This window comes from Trematomus bernacchii, unplaced genomic scaffold (assembly GCF_902827165.1).
Source record: "Trematomus bernacchii unplaced genomic scaffold, fTreBer1.1, whole genome shotgun sequence".
In the NCBI taxonomy this organism is placed as follows: domain Eukaryota; kingdom Metazoa; phylum Chordata; class Actinopteri; order Perciformes; family Nototheniidae; genus Trematomus; species Trematomus bernacchii.
The window spans coordinates 3698340-3717862 of NW_022987797.1; the positions used below are offsets into that span (position 1 = coordinate 3698340).

The 19523-nt window shown below is 44.8% G+C and overlaps 3 protein-coding genes across 3 annotated transcripts in view; 2 read left to right on the forward strand and 1 right to left on the reverse strand.

Moving 5' to 3' along the window:
* tasora (transcription activation suppressor a) overlaps positions 1-7451 on the forward strand; it is a 64408-nt gene extending 56957 nt beyond the window's left edge. The window contains 5 exon segments of the mRNA XM_034149904.1: positions 207-385; positions 473-622; positions 1669-2389; positions 2841-2907; positions 6052-7451. Coding sequence (XP_034005795.1) covers positions 207-385; positions 473-622; positions 1669-2389; positions 2841-2907; positions 6052-6831 — 1897 coding nt within the window. The 3' untranslated portion in view covers positions 6832-7451.
* A 4949-nt stretch (positions 7452-12400) lies between these two features.
* ccdc66 (coiled-coil domain containing 66) overlaps positions 12401-19523 on the reverse strand; it is a 55546-nt gene continuing 48423 nt past the window's right edge. Inside the window, 1 exon segment of the mRNA XM_034149876.1 lies at positions 12401-12942. Coding sequence (XP_034005767.1) covers positions 12841-12942 — 102 coding nt within the window. The 3' untranslated portion in view covers positions 12401-12840.
* LOC117497853 (protein ANTAGONIST OF LIKE HETEROCHROMATIN PROTEIN 1-like) lies at positions 14407-16835 on the forward strand. Its single transcript, XM_034149875.1, has 2 exons — positions 14407-14707; positions 15212-16835. The coding sequence occupies exons 1-2, from the start codon at positions 14457-14459 to the stop codon at positions 16116-16118; spliced, it is 1158 nt and encodes a 385-aa protein (XP_034005766.1). The 5' UTR covers positions 14407-14456; the 3' UTR covers positions 16119-16835.

Genomic DNA, 19523 nt, shown 5'->3' on the forward strand with positions numbered 1-19523 from the left:
TAAACTACGCATTCTGGTACTCTCTGAGAAGAAAATAAAGCAAAAAGACACGGAGCAGATGAGAAAGTATTTTCCTGCTGCAGTGACAGGAGGACAATATGACACTGCTGCTAAATCTAAAACCACTGTCTTTATATGTATCTATGTATTAGTGTTCCAGGAACATTGTTACCATGGGTAAGGTTGAATGTTTTTTTGGTCGTCAGATTCCGGAGAGATGCAGCCAACCTACTGGACGTACTGTCAGCCTATCAGAAGCGGCAGATTGTTGAGTTTCTCCCGTATCATAACTGCGACATGATGAACCTTCAGTCACCCGACCTGGTCTGTCTGCTGGAACTCCAGGCCCGATACACACAGTTCCGACACACAGTCTTCCTCACTGGTACGCATGTGCGATTACCTGATTGGATTTGAAATCTTACTTTACCACCTGATTTATAGTGCTGACGTTACTTTCATTTTTCCTCAGATCATCAATTTGAGAAGTTCCCTGACCACTCAAATAGTGGCATCATCGTGGCCAGTTTTGAAGAAATCCTGCACGACTTCGGCAGACTGGTTGGTCACCATGACATCAAGAAAAGGCAGCCAATCATAGATGACGTGCTGTCTCCCAAAGGTCAGTTGTGGTGTTTGTGAAATTTGTAAAATATTTAACTTCAATTAAATTAATAAGTACCAATTCAGCATTAAACTATATGGTGGTATATCTTTCTCCCCTAGATGTGCTGTCAGGTAGTGTGAATCAGCACCCTGTAGTACCAATAGGCGCTTTCACACCGCAGTACTTTTCCCACAAAGGTTCATCAGAACTCTTTAGTTCTCATGAACTAAGTACAGATCGCGTTCACACCGGAATAAGTCCCTGAGGGAGGATTAGGTAAATGAAGCCGCTGACGTCACTTCTTCTTCTTCTGCTTTGGGTTTACTGGCAGGCCGCAAACAACTTCACGGCGTATACTGCCACCCGAAGTCCCCGGCCGGAAGTCCCCAGAGCCTTCCGAGTAAATCGCCAGAACGCCGACACCTCCTCATCTCCACCGCTCCCATGTTTTCTTTTGTGTTGCCATAAGTTAGTTTCTCTGCGTTTCTGCGCTGGGCTAATGCTAATGCTAATAATGCTAATGCGAGGATAATAAAATGGCGGCTTCACAAAACTTTTTGGGAGTTTTACGGGCGTGGTTTGCATTCCGCCCAGCCAATCAGACATAGGAACCTTTTTCTCCCACGAAAGTACCTGCTCTCTAGCAGGGACTGAAAACTGACGGAAAAGGGGGTAAAAAGGTTCTCATGAACTCATTTTAGTTCCGGCTCTTTTTGGTGTGAACGCGACATTTCGGAACTATATCGGAACTAAAGTGGGAAAAGTACTGCGGTGTGAACGCGCCTAATGTAACCCCAGTGTGGACAATCCTCTTTCCAAAGTCTTTGTTAAAATTCCGGCAGTAATTAGAGAGTGTGCATTGGTAAATAAATGGTAAATGTCTTTATTCTAAATGGATTGGATTACAAAAAGAAATGTAGATGTAATTTCAGGATATTAGGTCTAAATAGCTGGGAACATTTATCCTAGATCTCTCTGCTGCATTCTACTGTCCTCAGGTCTCCTGAGACATCTTTGTCTCAGTGACTTTGTGTCTGATCGTTCTCTTTTTATCTTCCCAGAACACATCCCTTCCCTCTCCTCTCATGATCAACCCCAACATCTCCACCAGCAGCCCGACTCCGTCCCCCCTGCTCTATCTCATCTGTCAGACCAGCTTGTTCCAGATGCTTCCTGTAAGGAAGGAGTGCCGCTCCACTCAGAAACAGACTACGAGGTTCTCCGACGAGCCATCTCACAGTTACGAGCCGAGCGCCAATTGGCCTCTCAGGCAGAGCTAAGCCTCCACTCCCTGAAGAACTTCCCTTTCAATGTTGTTCCTACAGGTAGCGGTCCCACCTCCCCTCCTCTAGCTCAGAAAAGTCTCACCGATTCAGTCCAGGTCACTCAGGACAGAAAAGCAGTGGCAGCCACTTTGGAGTTAATCCACTCAGCATTAAAGCAGGAGACGATGGAGGAGGAGAAGAGGCAAGGCGGGGCAGCGACTCTCACTGAGGGACAGAGGAGGGGAGGAGGAGAGGCTGGAGGTCACAGAGATGATCCTCCAGTAAGAGTGGTGGGAGCACTGGGAGGAAGTCAAGATCCCAGGAATACTGACACGTCTACCCCTTCGTCCAATCAAAGCAAAGCTGTAGTGACAGGACTGAGTTCCCAGACGCACTCAACTAATGATGGGAAAGAGAAAGCTGATCAGCAAGGAGAGCCTTTATTTCCCGAAGCAGCGATAAGTTCTGCAGCCTCTTCCAGTACCACAGCCTGTCCTGTAGAAGGCGACCAATCAAGGTGAGTGAACGACTAAAACTGAACTTTCGGGGTAGAGTTTTGTAAAAAAAATTATAATAACATAACTGACAATGGTGCTACTGCTCACTAACAATAAAATAACCTTGTTGTTTTTTTTATTAAAATGTATAGCTGATTTTAATCCTATAGTGAAATTAAATACTTTTTGTTAAAAATAGAATATGTTGGTGTCCACTAAAGAGACTACTCTGTCATTATAACATTTTTGTTATAACAAGGATTTAGTTTAAAGCTGAAACTTGAGATTTTTTCCTAAAGAACAATTTCACTTCACCAAAGAATATCAAATTATAATGTCTGAATTGTCTGTCTAAATATAATACAGTATAAACCTGGCATATTGAGAATTGCTATTTTGTAAATTTGTGATTTATCTCCTGTAGATTGCCTGTATGTTGCTACTGAACCGCTTTTTGTTTTCTTTCGGTAGAGACGTGGTTCAGGAACAACCAATAAGAGGAGATGCAGCACCAACTGGCACTGCCAGTGTCACCAAGGTAACAGGAATTACTGGCCTAACGCAAGGCACTGCTTAGCAGCCAATGCCACATTCCAAATAGGTCACATTCCTCTTTATTTTGTGCAATTTAACCGTTCACCTTGCGACTATGCTGCTACCTCAAGGATTTATGCTAGTTTACACTTTAGATATCAGTATTTGTCAGAAACACAATCCATTTGTTGGAACGGCTCTAGCCTACCGATCCCTGTCCACATTGATACCTTTATTCAATTTTGAGTCCAACAGTCTTACATGGCGCCCAAACAGCGGCCCAACCAATGGTTACAAAGATCAACTAATGCTGCGTTCACACCGGACGCGATGCGACTATTCGCTTCGCTCTAATCGCTCTTATCGCATCGCTCTAAACGCTGGAGTTTCACCGCGGCTGCCAGCTGTGTTTACTCGCATCATTCAAACAAGACGCGCTGGCTTGGGAGCTACAACTACAACAAATGAACATATTTTACCGTGATTACATTGTAATACACGTTTCTAAATGATGCCGAAGTAACAACATACTGATACCGGTTAGTAACAACCATGAATTAATGCTTTGACAAGTCTGCAGACAAGACGGCAGGCAAAACACCTTTTAAAATGCTTGTTTTCTGAATGAAGATCGGGTCGACCAGGCTAAGCTAACGTTGTATATGCTCATTCCACACTCATAACAACGGCCTACAGACATAAATAAACCAGCGACTGTATTCACCATGACACAGACAGTCTGTGGTTTGTACTTGTTACTTGTTTGTAACTTTTGTCCAGTTTCTGAACAGATATGAGGAGCTGTGAGCTCTGTGTGCTAACTGCTAACAGCTAACGGCTGATGTTGTGTGGTTGAACGTCAGTGACGGCGGTTGAGATCCTCACCGCTGATTGGCTTCCGCGAGAACGCGTCACGTGACTTTGACGCTCGAGTTGAAAAAATTGAACTCTCGCGTTTAACGCGGCACCGTTCAATCGCCTCAATCGCGTGATTCGCGCCGCGTCCACCGCTTCATGCTCGCCGTCGGAGCGAATTCGCATTGACTTTACATGTAATCGCGCCGCCCCCAAACATCGAATTCATGGAATGCTCTCAACATCCCGATAGCAATGAATATCTTAAGTGCTTTGACAAAAAATCCATAAAAAAATGTCATCTGTGGAAGCCGTAATACTGTAAAAAGTACGACCAATCATTTTAGCCGGCCCGGCTAAAATAACTGGATGTCCTACCTGCCTGTCAGCCTTCCATCTGTGCACAAACTTATCTCGTGCCCTCATTGGTCATGTGCGCGTTCGTGTGTGGAGGAGGGGCTTTGTGAGGAAGTGGCAGATTTTCTCCGGTTGTGTATTTTCAAATTCTAGCGATCTCGAACCTACCCTACCTTTAACTAGCTAGGATAAACTTCTGGAGGAAAAACAACCCCATGTCACACTGCAGTGGCCACTCATGCTAACGAGAATCCAACGTTTTACAGCCTTCTAATGAGGGTTTGAAAAATGTTTAATCCTTGTGAGGTCTATTGCTGATAAAGGGCCATTAAGTGAAAATCCCACACCCTGATTTGGTGTGAATCCAGCCTAAGAGAGAAAGGAGAAGAAGGTGTCCAGGCAGAAGGCATACAGTTAGGAAATCCCTGTTGAGGAATACAACAGATTTAAAAAGATTTACCGAGTACAAAACCGCTTTAACGCCACAGTGTTTTAAGACCTTCACATCGCTCAGAGTCAGAGGTCATCCATGCAACAAAACAAATTCAAGAACAACGGAATTTCAGGCAGCGACTGGCTTTACAGCTGTTTTACAAGCTTCAGGTAATGTATAAATCCCAGAGGCCATCTCTAAAGCCAGAGTTGTGTTTGTCTTTTCTGAGCTGCTGTTGAAACATTGGGTTACATGTGGAGGTAACTATAAACATGATGATTTTCTCTCTTCTATACATTAACAAAAACATCTTTTGAATATTGTCTTCCATATCTTAATAGATACCCCTAAATACTATACCCATTGCCTTTTTCCAAGTTTATTTTGCAAGAAAACGTAATTAAGAAAAACAATAAGTTATAGAGAAGACACATTTAGAATGGAAATGGGAGGGGGGAAAGTGGGGTATGACAAGCAGCAAAGCGCCCAAGGCCGTAATCAAGACTCTGGATATAACCACCTGACTACGAGGGCGATCCAGAGATCAGACACTTCATGACACCTCCTGATGTTCTACTAAATGTTTACAGGTTTTCAAAAAAATTCTGATTGAAAAACCCTCACATGGGAGATACCCTACCCGGCTCCTCTGCCGGAATATATACCCAACCACCAGAATTAAACCTGGAGATTCATCCCTGAAAGGGAAATATATTAGCCAGTACCCGTTCAGTCGGGAGCACCTCCTATTGGAGAACCAACATCACAGAATCCATGTGACATGTTTAAACCCTCTATACATAGAGGGAAAGGCTATTATTAGCCTAAAAATTCCCTGGATAACCAGGAAACACCCACATGAGCGGGAAGTCACCCATTGTCAGTCACAAACTTCTGGAGCTCACCAGAAACACCACCTCCCTAAATGGGAAAAAGCTGCATGGCAAAGGCTGTGCAGAACCAGAAAAAAAAAATCTTACCCTTGTTGGGAATTACTTTTTTAAAGTTGTGCATTTCTTCTAACACAGAATATAAAATGGTCCTTTTAATGGGCTATGATTGATGTCACAGATGTAACTTGGGCTTTACTCCGTCCCCAACAAAAACAAACAATCTGCAAGAACAGTCACCTTAGGATCCAGCCCCTCACGACTAACCTACCCAACCTTTAACAATCTCATGCAGGAAGTGGAGCAGGGATAAGCCAAAGACCAACAACAGATGGCCTTTGAAGGTGATGAGGATCAAACTCTATACTCCTCAATAGTTTCCTCTAAAAGCCCCACTGCAGCTTTCTCTCCACCAGAGTACTTGAGGACACTGAGAGATACCCTTCAACCGGGGAGTTGTACCTGTGCCAAAATGGGACAGCCCTTGGCCTAGTAGCATTGCCAAAAGTCATGCCAATCATAATGGGTACACTACTGGGAAGCAGAATGCTTTCAAAGCAGTAGAACAGGAGATTGGTTTACACAGATCACTAATTTGCTGCCTTACCCTTAGGCCATAACTCGAGGGGAAGACGGGCTTGACCATGACACAACCCAGGCATCTTCTACCACATGTTCCCAGAAGGAAATGGATTTTACACAATCTGGAAACACAAGCAACTGCGCCATTGTCACAGTTGGGATGGAGTTTTCCAAGAAGTTCCCCCACTCCTGTTCAGCAAGACCCAGCGAAAAGCCCAAGCGAAAGCCTCGTACTAGGTCCCGCTATAGGCCCTCCCCCCCTGTTCAGCACGGCCATGCTGAAAGCTCCCCCCTCCTGCTCAGCCCGGACTGGCCGAGTGCACTGCCAGAAGACATCCCCTTCTGCTCACAAAGGCTGAGCCAGAGCTTGCAGCTCTACAGCCACACAGGAAAAAAATACAGCTATAAGGAGCTTTCAAATCCCATGGTTTGGAAGAAAATCACCTACGCCAGACCGGGATGGACACCAGAATTCCCCCCATTCCTCAAGCCGGGCAACCAGTATTTGGAACTCAAAGCTAACAGTATGGTTGTCTTTACCAGCATGGCACCGCCACATGGAAAAGGTCCAAATAGGTTGGCCTCTGGAGTGACCTGTTATGACCACAAAGAAGGCCCATGGTGCGAGGTCCAGTCCCAGGACGGGGCCAGGATCTGTATCCTTGCTGTGTCTCCACAACACACCTCTACACCAATTGCAAGGATCACACCCCAAGTGAGGAAGGGACCCCCAGGGCAGAATGTGAAAGAAGAGACGGTGTTAGAAGACAGCTCAGAGCAAGAGAGCATTATGCCGGTGCTCCCTACATGAGCCAGGAAAAGGAGTCCACACTTTAAAGACTCACATGATGGAAAAACCTAATATTAACTTTTCTTTAAAAAATGGACACCTCGCTTTTGTAAATGTTTTACTACATAACCAATGACAATTTGATATTCAGCGATTAATCAATGTATTAATTCAGTCAGTATTTGTAACCATGTATATATGATAACATGCCCTATCATTTGGTGTGTTTTGTACACTGAACAAAAATAGTCCCCTTTTCCTCATGCGAGTTGCGCACCCAACACTGCAAAGACCACGGCCAATGGCCATCTAGCACATATGTTCTGCATCGGCATGAGAGGAAATAACTCCTTACCCGCAGGCGGTGGCACACAGTATTTATCATTTATAAAGGGAAACCAGAACAGCCAAGAATGCAGATGTCCAAGCCCTTGTTTTGCAACAGATATTAATACAAAGCAGTTTGCCAACCATTTTTACACCGGTTCACTTGATTTGCAGATGTCAATGTGAAAATAATGAAATATAGAATGATCAGATGAGATGAGGATTTCATTTCATTTCAAACCTTTATTTATCCAGGTTGTATCCCATTGAGATCATTGACCTCTTTTTCAAGGGAGACCTGCTCAAGTAGGTTCCACATGAAACATTAAAACATAAACAGAACAACAAAAGGACATCATACAGTATCATTTCAGGGATTACAAATTACATAACTATCCACATGAACAGGTACCAACAGCTTCCGATTGAGTAGCATCCAACCGAGCTTTAAAAACATTTAGTGGCACCAGATTGCTCAGTTTCCATTTCAATTGCAGACTATTCCAGGACAGTGGAGCTGCGCATCTAAATGCTATCTTCCCTAAGACAGTCCTAGCAGTTGGCACATTTAATAAAACCACAGCATGCGATCTCAGGCAGTAGCCACTTACAATTCGCCGTGAGATCAGGGAGCAGATGTAGGATGGAAGTTTCCCTAACATGGCTTTATATATAAAAATGTACCAGTGACTGAGCCTCCTGAGGATGAAATCAAAAAGAGACTGTCCCCATTTTTTGTTTTTCTTACCTCAGTTTCTCTTCTTGTGCACTGACTTGCTTAAGCTGAAAAGACAATTAGAGAGTTCCCTTCCCAACAGACTCTGGTTTTTGGGGGTCCACTTTTTGGCCAATTCAACATGTTGAATTCACAAAGCCAAATAGTGTCCAGGGCGCACGTAACACTACAAATGGTAGGGTGACATTGGCTTTGTGTCCCAGACTCTTTTAAAGGGAAACCTTATTAAATCAAAGAACAGCAAAGTCACACTTTTTACTCTGTATATATATTTTTTTGTACGCACATTTTTATTTTGCTGAATAAAGCCAAGTAGACCACCTGGTCTGCTAAAAGAAAAGTGCCTTGTCTATTTTGTTCTCTTCCATCCTCTCATCCAAGGCCCCTTGTATTCCAGAGTTCTCCATGCTAATGCTAATCTTTGCCCCTTTAAAAGAGAAAAACCATCAGCACCGGCTAACCCATCCCAACTCCTGCTCTGCCCCGTCTACAACAGATCCAGCTGCCCCTTCAACGTCTGCAGCAACTGAACAACCTGCCGCTCCATCTGACTCCACCATTCCTACAGCCACCACTGCACAGCCAGCAGCAGCAGCAAGGGGGCTTCAGCATCCTGCAGCCCCCCAACCTGCCTCGATTCCCCAACCAGCCTTTCACCCCCATGCCAGGGCCCCTGACTACACCGAGAGGTGGCCTCCTAGGGCACATGCCTGCCTGGCCAGGAGGCCTGGGTCCAGGTGCTGCTGCCCTGTACTGGCGCTTCCAACAAGTCAGCGGGGACTTAACGGGCCTTCCACTGCTCGGGGGGTTCCACAATCCTGAAGTACCGGGCAGCAGCAGGTTCAGGGGGGGCCACAGAGGAGGAGGCTTCAACGGGATGTAGAGAGACGATTTGACTGACGTTACGCTCGTAACGTTCACACACCTGCTCCCTATCAAAAATCCAAACACTACCAGTCTGTTAACAGAGGATAGGGAAATGCACACCCTGAATACAGACAGGTGCCAGGCTGAAGAAAGAAGTGACCACACTCTGCATGCCGCTCCAAGTTTTATTATTCATAATGCCTGATCATGAAACCGTCATGGTACTGATCACGGTGTCCAAGAATCTGGATGTTTTAGTCACTCAAGTTCAGAAACATGATAACAGGAGGAAGGTCGAAAATACTGACTTGTCTTTATTTAGTATGCACTTCTGCTTTTATTTGGTGGAGATACTACCAGGTAAGGTTGGCAGAAATCGCTAACACAAACGGACGCGCCCTTTAGCGTAGAATACAAAAATGTGGTGTTCAGTGACAAATCACATGTACTTTAACAGGGAGCATTGTCTTCCATTTAAGTAAGTACCTATCATACAAAATCAAAGCATTACATTTGAGTTGTTTCTTACAAGTGTCTGACTTCTCGCATAATTAAACGTTTTTCTCTAATGATTTTCTTGTAAATTAACAACTTTACTCTTGGAAATTCAGATTTTTTTCTCAGAATATGACCGACCTTCCCATCTCCAAAAATGAACTGCAAAAGCACTTAAAATGTCGTCATAGAAAGTTGATTTAAGGCCAGTAAAAAACCCTTGTGACGTATGCAGAGTGTGGACCAAAATAAGTGGTTGTTTGTGTTGACACGGCAGAAATCAGCTGCTATAAAACAGAATAAAAATCTTTACTACCTTACTGTAACCTCTACCTGTTGACCTGTCAGAAAACCACTAATGGAAATCCCCTGCATCTTTACACATGTGCAGGAGATAAAAAAAGACATTACAGGTGAGCAAATGCCAATTTTCTATGCCATGTTTTTATTTAATCTCTGACCTTGAATGTACATTTGTAAAATTCAGCTTTTAAACTGAATACATCGTCTCAGATTGAATCAGTTCAAAAGCTTCGAGTAAATATTCACTGTTGTTTTCTGTACTCTGCTCTAAGAAAGGGCATTGATTAGAATGTTAAAAGACTGGCTGTATCCAAGTTCCCAGCTTTCTTGAACGCACCACCAGCTTCACGAGTTTTCTATTCCAGCAAACCGACTAATTCATCTCAACAAAAGGACGTTTTCTACAGCGAAGGAACATGACCTGCTTACCTTTTCTTATTGCATCATGGGAGATGCACCCTGACTATAAGAAAGAAGACTATTTAAGAAGAAAAAAAACACCTGTGAAGGACTGAAATAGGACAGACATGTCTTCAAGTGGACATTTTCTTTTGTACCGAATGTTTTGTTTGTCATCCTGCAAGCTGTTTGTGTTTAGTTGCTGTTGTTTGTTCAGTAGGATGGGACTCGTTTTAACTTAAAAATATTTTTTAAATGTTTTTTTACATATTGTTTTTGTATTAAAAGTTGTAAACATTGAGTTTGCCACGAGATGTTTTTGACCTCTTCTGTAGAAACGAAACCAGAATACTTGTGAAATGTAAAAAAAAAATGTTTTTCAATTTAGATAAGAGCTTCTACAATGAATTCGTTTTTATTGTTGAATTTTTTTGTAACAAGACCGTATTGTTATTGTCTTCTTCCCTGCCTGAAACACCCATGGTTGTATAAAGAGAACTGGATAGTGTCGGAGGCAAGGCACCGTTCATTCCTATGAAAGTTGCTCTGTTGTGACCAACATGGAGCGACTACAGATTCAGAAAGTACCCGGGTCATCTAGGGCTTTACAGAGTATGCCTTTTCCTTAAGCCCCGCCTCCGATCTCGGGCTCTCGGAATGGAGAGGAAAAATAACTCTGGATTCGTCTTTTAGCACATTTTACAACTTTTAAAGCCTAATGATTTAAATAAGGGCTGTAAAAGTGTTCGCACTGGGTGCTGAATTTAACACAAAAAAGATACCCTGATATATGTTAAATGGGGGAACATTTTTTTATTTGGGCCAAAATTATATAATGGATGGACACGGAGGCTGTAACGCCATTTGGCCATTCCAAAAATCTGTTTCAATGGCCAGCGCACTTCCTGGGGGCTTGGAAACGCCTTGATTGTTTACTTCCGTAACATGACATCATACATAACACTTTTGCTTCTATTGGCTAGCGTTCCAACACATTGTACGTGATGGGGGAAGGGTTGGACATCTAAGACGTTGACCAATCACAACAGAGCCGGCCAGCTAACTAATCAGAGCAGACTGGGCTCTGGTTTCAGACAGAGGGTGAAAAGAGGTGCTGCAGCACAGGCAGTATGAGAGAGCTTTTTGAACATTAAAGCATGGAGACATGTCACAGTAGAGGCACAAAATACAAATATGAGCCTGTACATTTGCATAATAGGGGCCCTTTACAGAATATGGTATGGTATACATTTTGTTGGTTTCATCAGGTCACAGTAAGTTGTTTGTTTGTAGCCTTTATTTAACCAGGTGAAAAAAATCCCATTGAGATCAACGATCTCTTTTTCAAGGGAGACCTTACTCCTTTTCTGTTCCCGTTTGCTATTTCAGTAGTTCATTTCCAGTTTTTTGTCGATGTAAACTCAGTGCTCCTCGTGTGTCCAGGTCTCAGCTAACATGGTAAGTACATGCTTATTATTAAATGACGATGCACAGAACAATGAATATAATCCCAAGTTATATTTATCTAGTTTTCAGATCCTTCACCAAAATATGCTTAAACTATGTAGTACTCTTATCTTACTTTTAGAAGCTGAATAGAGGGTAGTAAAAACCCAATTTATTGTAGAAAACAACACAGGTTATATATATCTATCCTGCTGACTAACAGAATGATCGTTTAAGGGCAAAGTGGGCACCTTTAAGAAAATATGTATCGGAACGTTGACAAAAATTATAAATTATGTCTGATTGGAATCTGACAGCATTACATTTGATATTGTGTCCAGTGAAATATAATAAGAACAATCTCTACCACATGAAATTCTCACGTAAGAGCCTTGTTGAAATTCATTGGTCAGGTGGTTGGCAAAATAAAACACGACAAAAAAAAGTCTAGAAAGAAATGTAAGGTTCTCGTAACACTTTACATCGTTTTATTACATTTGCAATAAATAAAAAAGCACATTAAAGGTCCCATGTCATGGCCATTTCTACTGATCATAATTCCATTGTTGAGGTCTACTAGAATAGATTTACATTGTGCAATGTTCCAAACTCACATTGGTTTCTCATACAGCATCTCTGTATAGTATGTGTATTCACTCTCTGTCCTACACGGCTTGTTGGAGCTCCTGCCCCCCCCCTCCCTGTGAGCCCAGTGTGCTCTGATTGGTCAGTTCGCTGCTGCGAGGAGCCGAATGGAAGGGGGGGGGGGGTGCTGAGGGGGCTGCAGCACCAGCATCCCCCCCCGCACCCCTTACACCCTACAGTGTAAGTGTGCGTGTGTGTGTGTGTGTGTGTGTGTGTGTGTGGAGCTCCACGGATTGGTCCATTTGGGTATGGGCACGTCACCATACCCAGGAAGAAAACAATGGAAAAAAAAAAATCTCCAACGAGGCGTTTTGGAGCAGCATAGACAGGTATTTTCTGTGTTAGAGTTTTACTCGCTACAGGGTGTACTTTGAGGGTTTGTGACTCTGCAGACCGTTTACATGCATAGAAACCTTCATAACACACAAGGGGACGGGTAATAACCGGAGAAGCATGACATGGGACCTTTAAACCCACAAAACACAGAAGCATAGGGTAACAAAGCTCCTTGCCAGCAAGAAGCCGAAGAAACAAAAAAAAAATGATTTCATGATTTTTAATAAACGTTGAGCTCCACACCTGTTTGTTAGTCTCATTCATGGAAAGTGCATTAAAAACTACATTTTACATTCACTCTGATGCACTTTAGTGTAGTAAACTCCACTTTGTGGCACATCCAGTTTCAAAGTGATGGACGAGCTCCTGATTCTGTCAAAGGTTCTCCATGACGACCGGTTCAAACACTGTAGAGTCTCTTCTTTATCCTGACTCAGGAACACACACACACACACACACGGAGCAGGGGTGAAAGGTCACATGCGGTGCGTTGACGAGGGTGGCAGCTGCTCTTTGTCATGGCGCTTCAGGAGAGGATTCAGATCAGTCTCCAGCTCCCTCTGCTTCTGTAATAAACCCTGAAAACACACACACACACACACACACCAGAGTTTCCGTTAGAATTTTTTTTTTGCCAGTCAACATTTCGGTTAAAGTTTAAATCTTCCGGACAAAATGAGAAAAGTGCTGGTCAAAGGTCTTTGTTATTTATTGAGCTTTAACGACTCTATATTAAACAAACTAATTATAGTAGATTAACTACATTATTCAAAAGTGTACAGTAACTTGGGGGGGCGCCAAAGATCGCAGGGGGGACGCCAGGCCTCAGATGATTTGAGGCCAAATATCATATTTAGACTTTTTTTTTTTTTTTACATATAATTGTAACGCAATACATGATTGTCACTAAAAGCCTTGTCTCTACATTACAATAAAATATAAAAAATAATTGATTAATTAATTTGAATAAAAATTCAAGTTAGTAGCTATTATAGGCATAACAAGACAGAAATGTATAATTATTTCTTTAATAGAAATGTTTCTTCTGCCCGTAAAGTGTCCAAACCAGGCTTTTCTGGATAGGCGCATTTTTAAAACGTAGTCATTGTCCATGCCGGTTTCAGATTATTTGTCACAGTTGCTCCGATCAGATCGGTCTCCTCCATTTTGTAGATTATTTACGATTTGTGAGGAGCTCGACGCTCGTGATCTGTCAACAAGAGGGCGGGGGGAGCCTCGCTGCGGGGAAGCAGTGTGTGGACCTGTCAGCGCAACTTACATTAGGGATGCTCCGATCGCCAATTTTGGGGCCGATCCGATCGAGTGGGCGGGTCCTATGGGGATCTTCCATTTAAAGTGATGTTTAAAACTCAGTTAATGGGGCTCATTCCCTGGCGCTTCCACAAACATAATTATTGCATTCAAATGAAGTACATTATTCAAGTTTACATTAACTTTGGATAATAACACGGGAGAAATATTTTCCTCTCTCCCCCCTCTCTCTCTCTCCCCCTCTCTCTCTCTCCTGACAGGCAGCCTGTCAGTATCTCATGCAGCTCGCTGATCCAGTAATGAGTGACCCGACAGTGAAGAATAAATATATTTATAACTAATTTAGCTTGTTCCAGAGGTAGATAAAATAGCTAAGTGTGTTAGGTCTAACTCTCATACCCCATTCACACCAACGGTGTTTCGGGGCCGGTTCGGTGCTGGTGCTTGAAAAGCACCGGGTTTTCCTGTTCACACCGCAGCGGAGCAGCCTCTAAGCTCCGGAATCCGGTTCGTTTCGAGCACCAAAAAGTTGTCCGTGTAGAAGCAAGAACCGCTTACGTCGGAGGGGGGCGAGATTAACCTGAGATAACAGTTACGGGCCGTCTCCACGGCAGCGTTAAAAAAATCTTGGAGGTGGGCGTATCTGAAGCTTGGGGATCTTTTTGCGATCAACCAATCACATGAATCTCCCGCCCCCGAATCTCCCGCCCCCGATATACAAAGCAAAAAAGCCCGGTTCTTCTCCACTCTTGCCAAAATGGATGCCGGTTTTGTAGTAAGGGTAGAACGTGTAGTAGCAAGGGTGAATTTAGTGTATGCAATGTCTCGCAGGAGGCCTAGAGTGCATCGCTTTTGGGTACATCCAATACTCCGAAAACGTCAGCAACGGGGGGAATACCACTGTCTGGTCCAAGAGCTCCGTCTGGATGACCACCTGTTCCACCAGTATTTTCGGATGAGCAAAAACGTGTTCGACGAGTTGCTCGGAAAAGTGGGTCCACTGATCACAAAGGTGGACACCAATATGCGTGTGTCTATCGGACCCGCCGAGCGACTCGCCATCTGCCTACGGTACGTTTTGTGTATTTGTACTTCTTTCATCTGACTCTGTATAGAAAGAGAGAATGCATGCCATGGATGAATGATGACTGAAGTCTGTGATTTAGTTCAGATGGATGACATTAATTAAGATAGCTAGGTTAACACAGTATTGCTCCTCTGTGTACATGGCGTGTGTGTGTGTCTGTGGTCTGTGTGTGGGGGGGATCTGTGTGTGTATGTGGTCTGTGTGTGTCTGTGTGGGGGGGATCTGTGTGTGTCTGTGATCTGTGTGTGTCTGTGTGGGGGGGATCTGTGTGTGTATGTGATCTGTGTGTGTCTGTGATCTGTGTGTGTCTGTGTGGGGGGGGATCTGTGTGTGTCTGTGATCTGTGGTGTGTGTGTGGGGGGGGATCTGTGTGTGTATGTGATCTGTGTGTGTCTGTGTCCTGTGTGTGTGGGGGGGATATGCGTGTGTGTATATGTGTGTGGGGTCTGACATATATTTTTTTAATCATGTGTATATTTTTTTCTCAGGTACCTGGCAACTGGTGATTCATACAGGACCATAGCATTCAGCTATCGGGTCGGGCATGCAACAGTGGCTGTCATCGTCAAGGAGGTTGCGGGTGCCATCTGGACCGCCCTGGTTGAGGAGACCATGCCGGTACCACAGACGGAGGACTGGAGAGCCATCGCTGCTGAGTTTCATGAGATCTGGAACTTTCCGAATTGCGTTGGTGCCATTGATGGGAAGCACGTGGTGATCCAGGCTCCGGCAAATTCTGGGTCCCTCTACTTCAACTACAAGTCCACCCACTCCTTGGTACTGCTGGCTGTCGTGGATGCCCGGTACCTCTTCAGGGTAGTGGATGTTGGAGGCTTTGGAAGGAGCAGCGACAGTGGGAGCCTGCGGAATTCTGCATTTGGAGAGAGCCTCAGAGATGGCAGTCTGCAGCTACCACCTGACACCGTCATCCCAGGAGCAGAGCAGCTGGGCCTTCTTCCCCATGTGTTTGTAGGAGATGAGGCTTTTCCGCTGCTGGACAACCTGCTGCGTCCATTCCCTGGACGTCACCTCACCCGTGAAAGGAGGATGTTCAACTACCGCCTCAGCAGGGCCAGGTTGGTGGTTGAATGTGCGTTTGGCATCCTCTCATCCCAGTGGAGAATGTTCAGGCGTGTCATCACCACCAGCCCGGAGGTAACAGAGTTGTGTGTGAAGGCCACCTGTGTGTTGCACAACTTCCTCCGCAGGAAGACGATAGGAAGGCGATCACGCACACCTCTTGTCGAGTCCACGGATGAAGATACTCCAACCCTGTGTGATGCACCGAGGATGGGCTCCAACAATGCCAAACGCAGATCCATCCAACTGCAGGAGACCTTCAGCTCCTATTTCAATGAGGAGGGTGCAGTGCCATGGCAGGCGAATGTGGTGTAGGGTCACCATTGTCTCCAAACCAAAAGCTCTTTTAAGAGCTACCCATATTTTCTTTAAAAAGCAAATATTCCAAATGAGCCATTTTAAAATCAAACATTCCTAATAAACATGTTTCTTGAATTGATATTATGATATGACTAACAACCTTTTTCCTTCAGTCCTGTTTTTAGTGATAAACCACTCATAATTACAACAGGTTTTCACTTGAACAATTACAGAAGACCGCACATTATATATCGACATACATGAAGCTTCTGGTATGTTGCAACTGACAAACCACATGAACAAGTCAAGACACAGTATAGCCATAACATACTTTAAATAACTTTTATTTATGTAATGTTGTGAGTGAAGTGTGTGATGAGTGTAAAAAAGTGTAATGTGGATCAGTATCAGTATTTAATAGTATTTACTCCTCCTCCTGGTCTGCCTCTAAAACTACCTTGTATAATGCAAATCTGACTCGCAGCCTCTTTGCTCTCGACATCAGTCTCATGGTGGGCAAGAGACTTCTGAAAAATAACATGTCCTCATCCTCCTCCACCACCAATGGCATGGCCAGAATTGGAGCGACGGCAGACAGCAAATTCTGTTCGAAGGAGGACATCTCCTTTGCCCTTTTCCTCCGGAACGAACCCCTTGCATCCTGTCCTGTCTGTCCTGCCTCTGCTGGCTGACTGGCATCTGGCTGACTGGCATCTGGCTGACTGGCATCTGGCTGACTGGCACCTGGCTGACTGGCACCTGGCTGACTGGCACCTGGCTGACTGCCACCTGGCTGACTGCCACCTGGCTGGCTTTCCTGGCTCTCGTCTAGGGTGGATGGAGGCAGGGTTTTCCGGGGGACATTGCTGGACGTCTCGCGGTCAATCATGAATGGGTTTAAAAAACTCATGATTGCCGCGAAACGCCAGGGCTTGTATCCCCCTGAAGACCCTGCACCGCTTCTTTTAGCCTCCTTCTCCTGCTGCTTCTCCTTCCTGTACCTATCCCTCAGTGTCTTCCACTTCTTTTTGCACACTTCCTCTAATAAAATGAAATGAAAGAATACAGTTAATTTCTTTAATTTACAACAATTATTCCTCCATTAATGAAAACCAAATCCCTTTTTATCACTGTCAATTGCATAAAAGGTTTTACATGTCACACTTTATCAGAATCAAAATCAGAAACAGGTTTATTGCCAGTTTATTGCCAGAACCTAGTGATGCGCCGGTGAAGATGGCCGCATCGTCTTTGTGCTCCTCTCCAACTTTGCCCATTTTCGTATTTTGTACATATTTCTTTTACTTTTGCCGTTTTACTTTTAACATGGTTCGCAACATGCTAGCCGACCGCACCTACTCTGCCATACAATATAGCAGAGAGGAACTTTTCCAATTGCGAAACTTCGTGGACAATATTAACCCTCCGACAAACAATGGAGATTCACCATGGCTACCTGTTGCTGTTCTACCTGAGAGACGCAAGAAGAAGACAAAGCGGGGATGCCGGGCCGGGTTGCTGGTCAGACTGAGAAAACGAGAGAATCGGCCCCCTCTTCCGAGTATTCTTCTGGCTAATGTTCAATCCATTGAAAATAAGCTAGATGAACTCAGAAGCCGGATTGCTTTTCAACGGGACATTAAGAACTGTAACGTGTTAATTCTCACTGAGACTTGGCTCAACCCCGCTATCCCGGACTCCGCTATTGTCCCTGACGGATTCTCTATTTTTCGTCAGGACCGGACTGCTAACTCGGGGAAAAGTAAGGGAGGCGGTGTGTGTGTAATGACTAATAACAACTGGTGCTCAGATGTGAAGATTATTTCATCGGACTGTTCCGCACAGCTAGAGCACCTCATGATCTCATGTCGGGCCTTCCATCTGCCGAGGGAATTCACATCTGTTGTGATAACAGCAGTGTATATCCCGCCGCAGCCACTCGCCGACAACAACACGGCACTCGATCAGCTGTTTGGGTTTATTGATAAAACCGAGACTTCACGGCCAGATGCGGCGTTCGTTGTGGCCGGAGATTTCAACACCGCCAACATGAAGAAGGTTTTGCCAAAATATTACCAACACATCAACTTCCCGACGCGCGGGGGAAACATACTGGACCATGTTTATTCCCCTTTCCGGAATGGATATAAGGCTCTCCCTCGCCCTCCCTTCGGCAAATCAGACCATATCTCACTACTGTTGTTGCCTGCTTACAAGCAGAAACTTAAAAGGGACAGACCGATAACAAGGACAGTACAACGATGGAGCGAGGAGTCAGATTCAGCACTGCAGGATTGCTTTGCATCCACGGATTGGAGTGTGTTTGAGGACAATAACATCAACACACACACGGACACTGTCATCTGCTACATTGGGAAATGCATCGATGACGTGGTACCGAAGGTTTCTGTACGGACATTCCCAAATCAAAAGCCCTGGGTAAACGGTGAGGTGCGCGGCAAACTGAAAGCGCGCACTCTCGCGCACACAGCGGGAGATTTGGAGGAGTACAGGAAGTCTAGGTATGATCTCCGGAGAGCAATTCAAAATGCAAAGAGACAGTACAAAGACAAGGTGGAATCTGACTTCAAAGGCTGTAACACTAGGAATATGTGGGCGGGACTAAGGACAATGACTGACTACAAAGGAGCAGCGGGGGGTGCTGCGGGAGTGTCTGCGTGCGCATCTCTCCCAGATGAGCTAAACAGTTTTTTTGCACGCTTTGAGAGCAGCCAGGCTGTGGAGGTACAGAGGGACCAGGAGCTACACTGCCCTTTTGTTTTAAATAGGGCAGATGTGTGTAAATCCTTTAAAAGGGTTAACCCACACAAGGCTCCTGGACCTGACGGCATCCCTGGCCGTGTTCTCAGGGTGTGTGCAGTTCAGCTGGCAGAGGTGTTCACAGACATCTTCAACAGGTCCCTGCTGCAGTCTGTAGTCCCCACATGTCTTAAACACTCCACCATCATTCCTGTCCCCAAAAAGACAATCATCACCTGCCCCAACGACTACCGCCCAGTAGCACTCACCTCCATCATAATGAAGTGCTTTGAGCGGTTAGTCAAATTATTCATCACCTCCTCCCTCCCTGAATCTCTGGACCCCCTGCAGTTTGCCTACAGAGCAAACAGGTCCACAGACGACGCCATAGCCCTCACCCTCCACACTGCCCTCTCACACCTGGACCCGAAGAACAGGAACACATATGTGAGAATGCTGTTCATTGACTACAGTTCAGCATTCAACACCATTGTGCCCTCCAAGCTGGCCATCAAGCTCAGAGACCTCGGGCTCAACAGCGCCCTCTGTGACTGGATCCTGAACTTCCTGACGGGCAGACCCCAGGCAGTGCGGGTGGGAAATATCACATCCTCCACCCTGATTCTCAACACCGGTGCCCCTCAAGGCTGCGTGCTCAGC

What these genes read in the sequence shown, in the direction of transcription:
- LOC117497853 (XM_034149875.1), top strand. Translation starts at nt 14,457, where the DNA reads ATGTCTCGCAGGAGGCCTAGAGTGCATCGCTTTTGGGTACATCCAATA. An exon ending in CGACTCGCCATCTGCCTACG is followed by an intron (nt 14,708 to 15,211) that starts GTACGTTTTGTG and finishes TTTTTTTCTCAG; the next exon opens with GTACCTGGCAACTGGTGATT.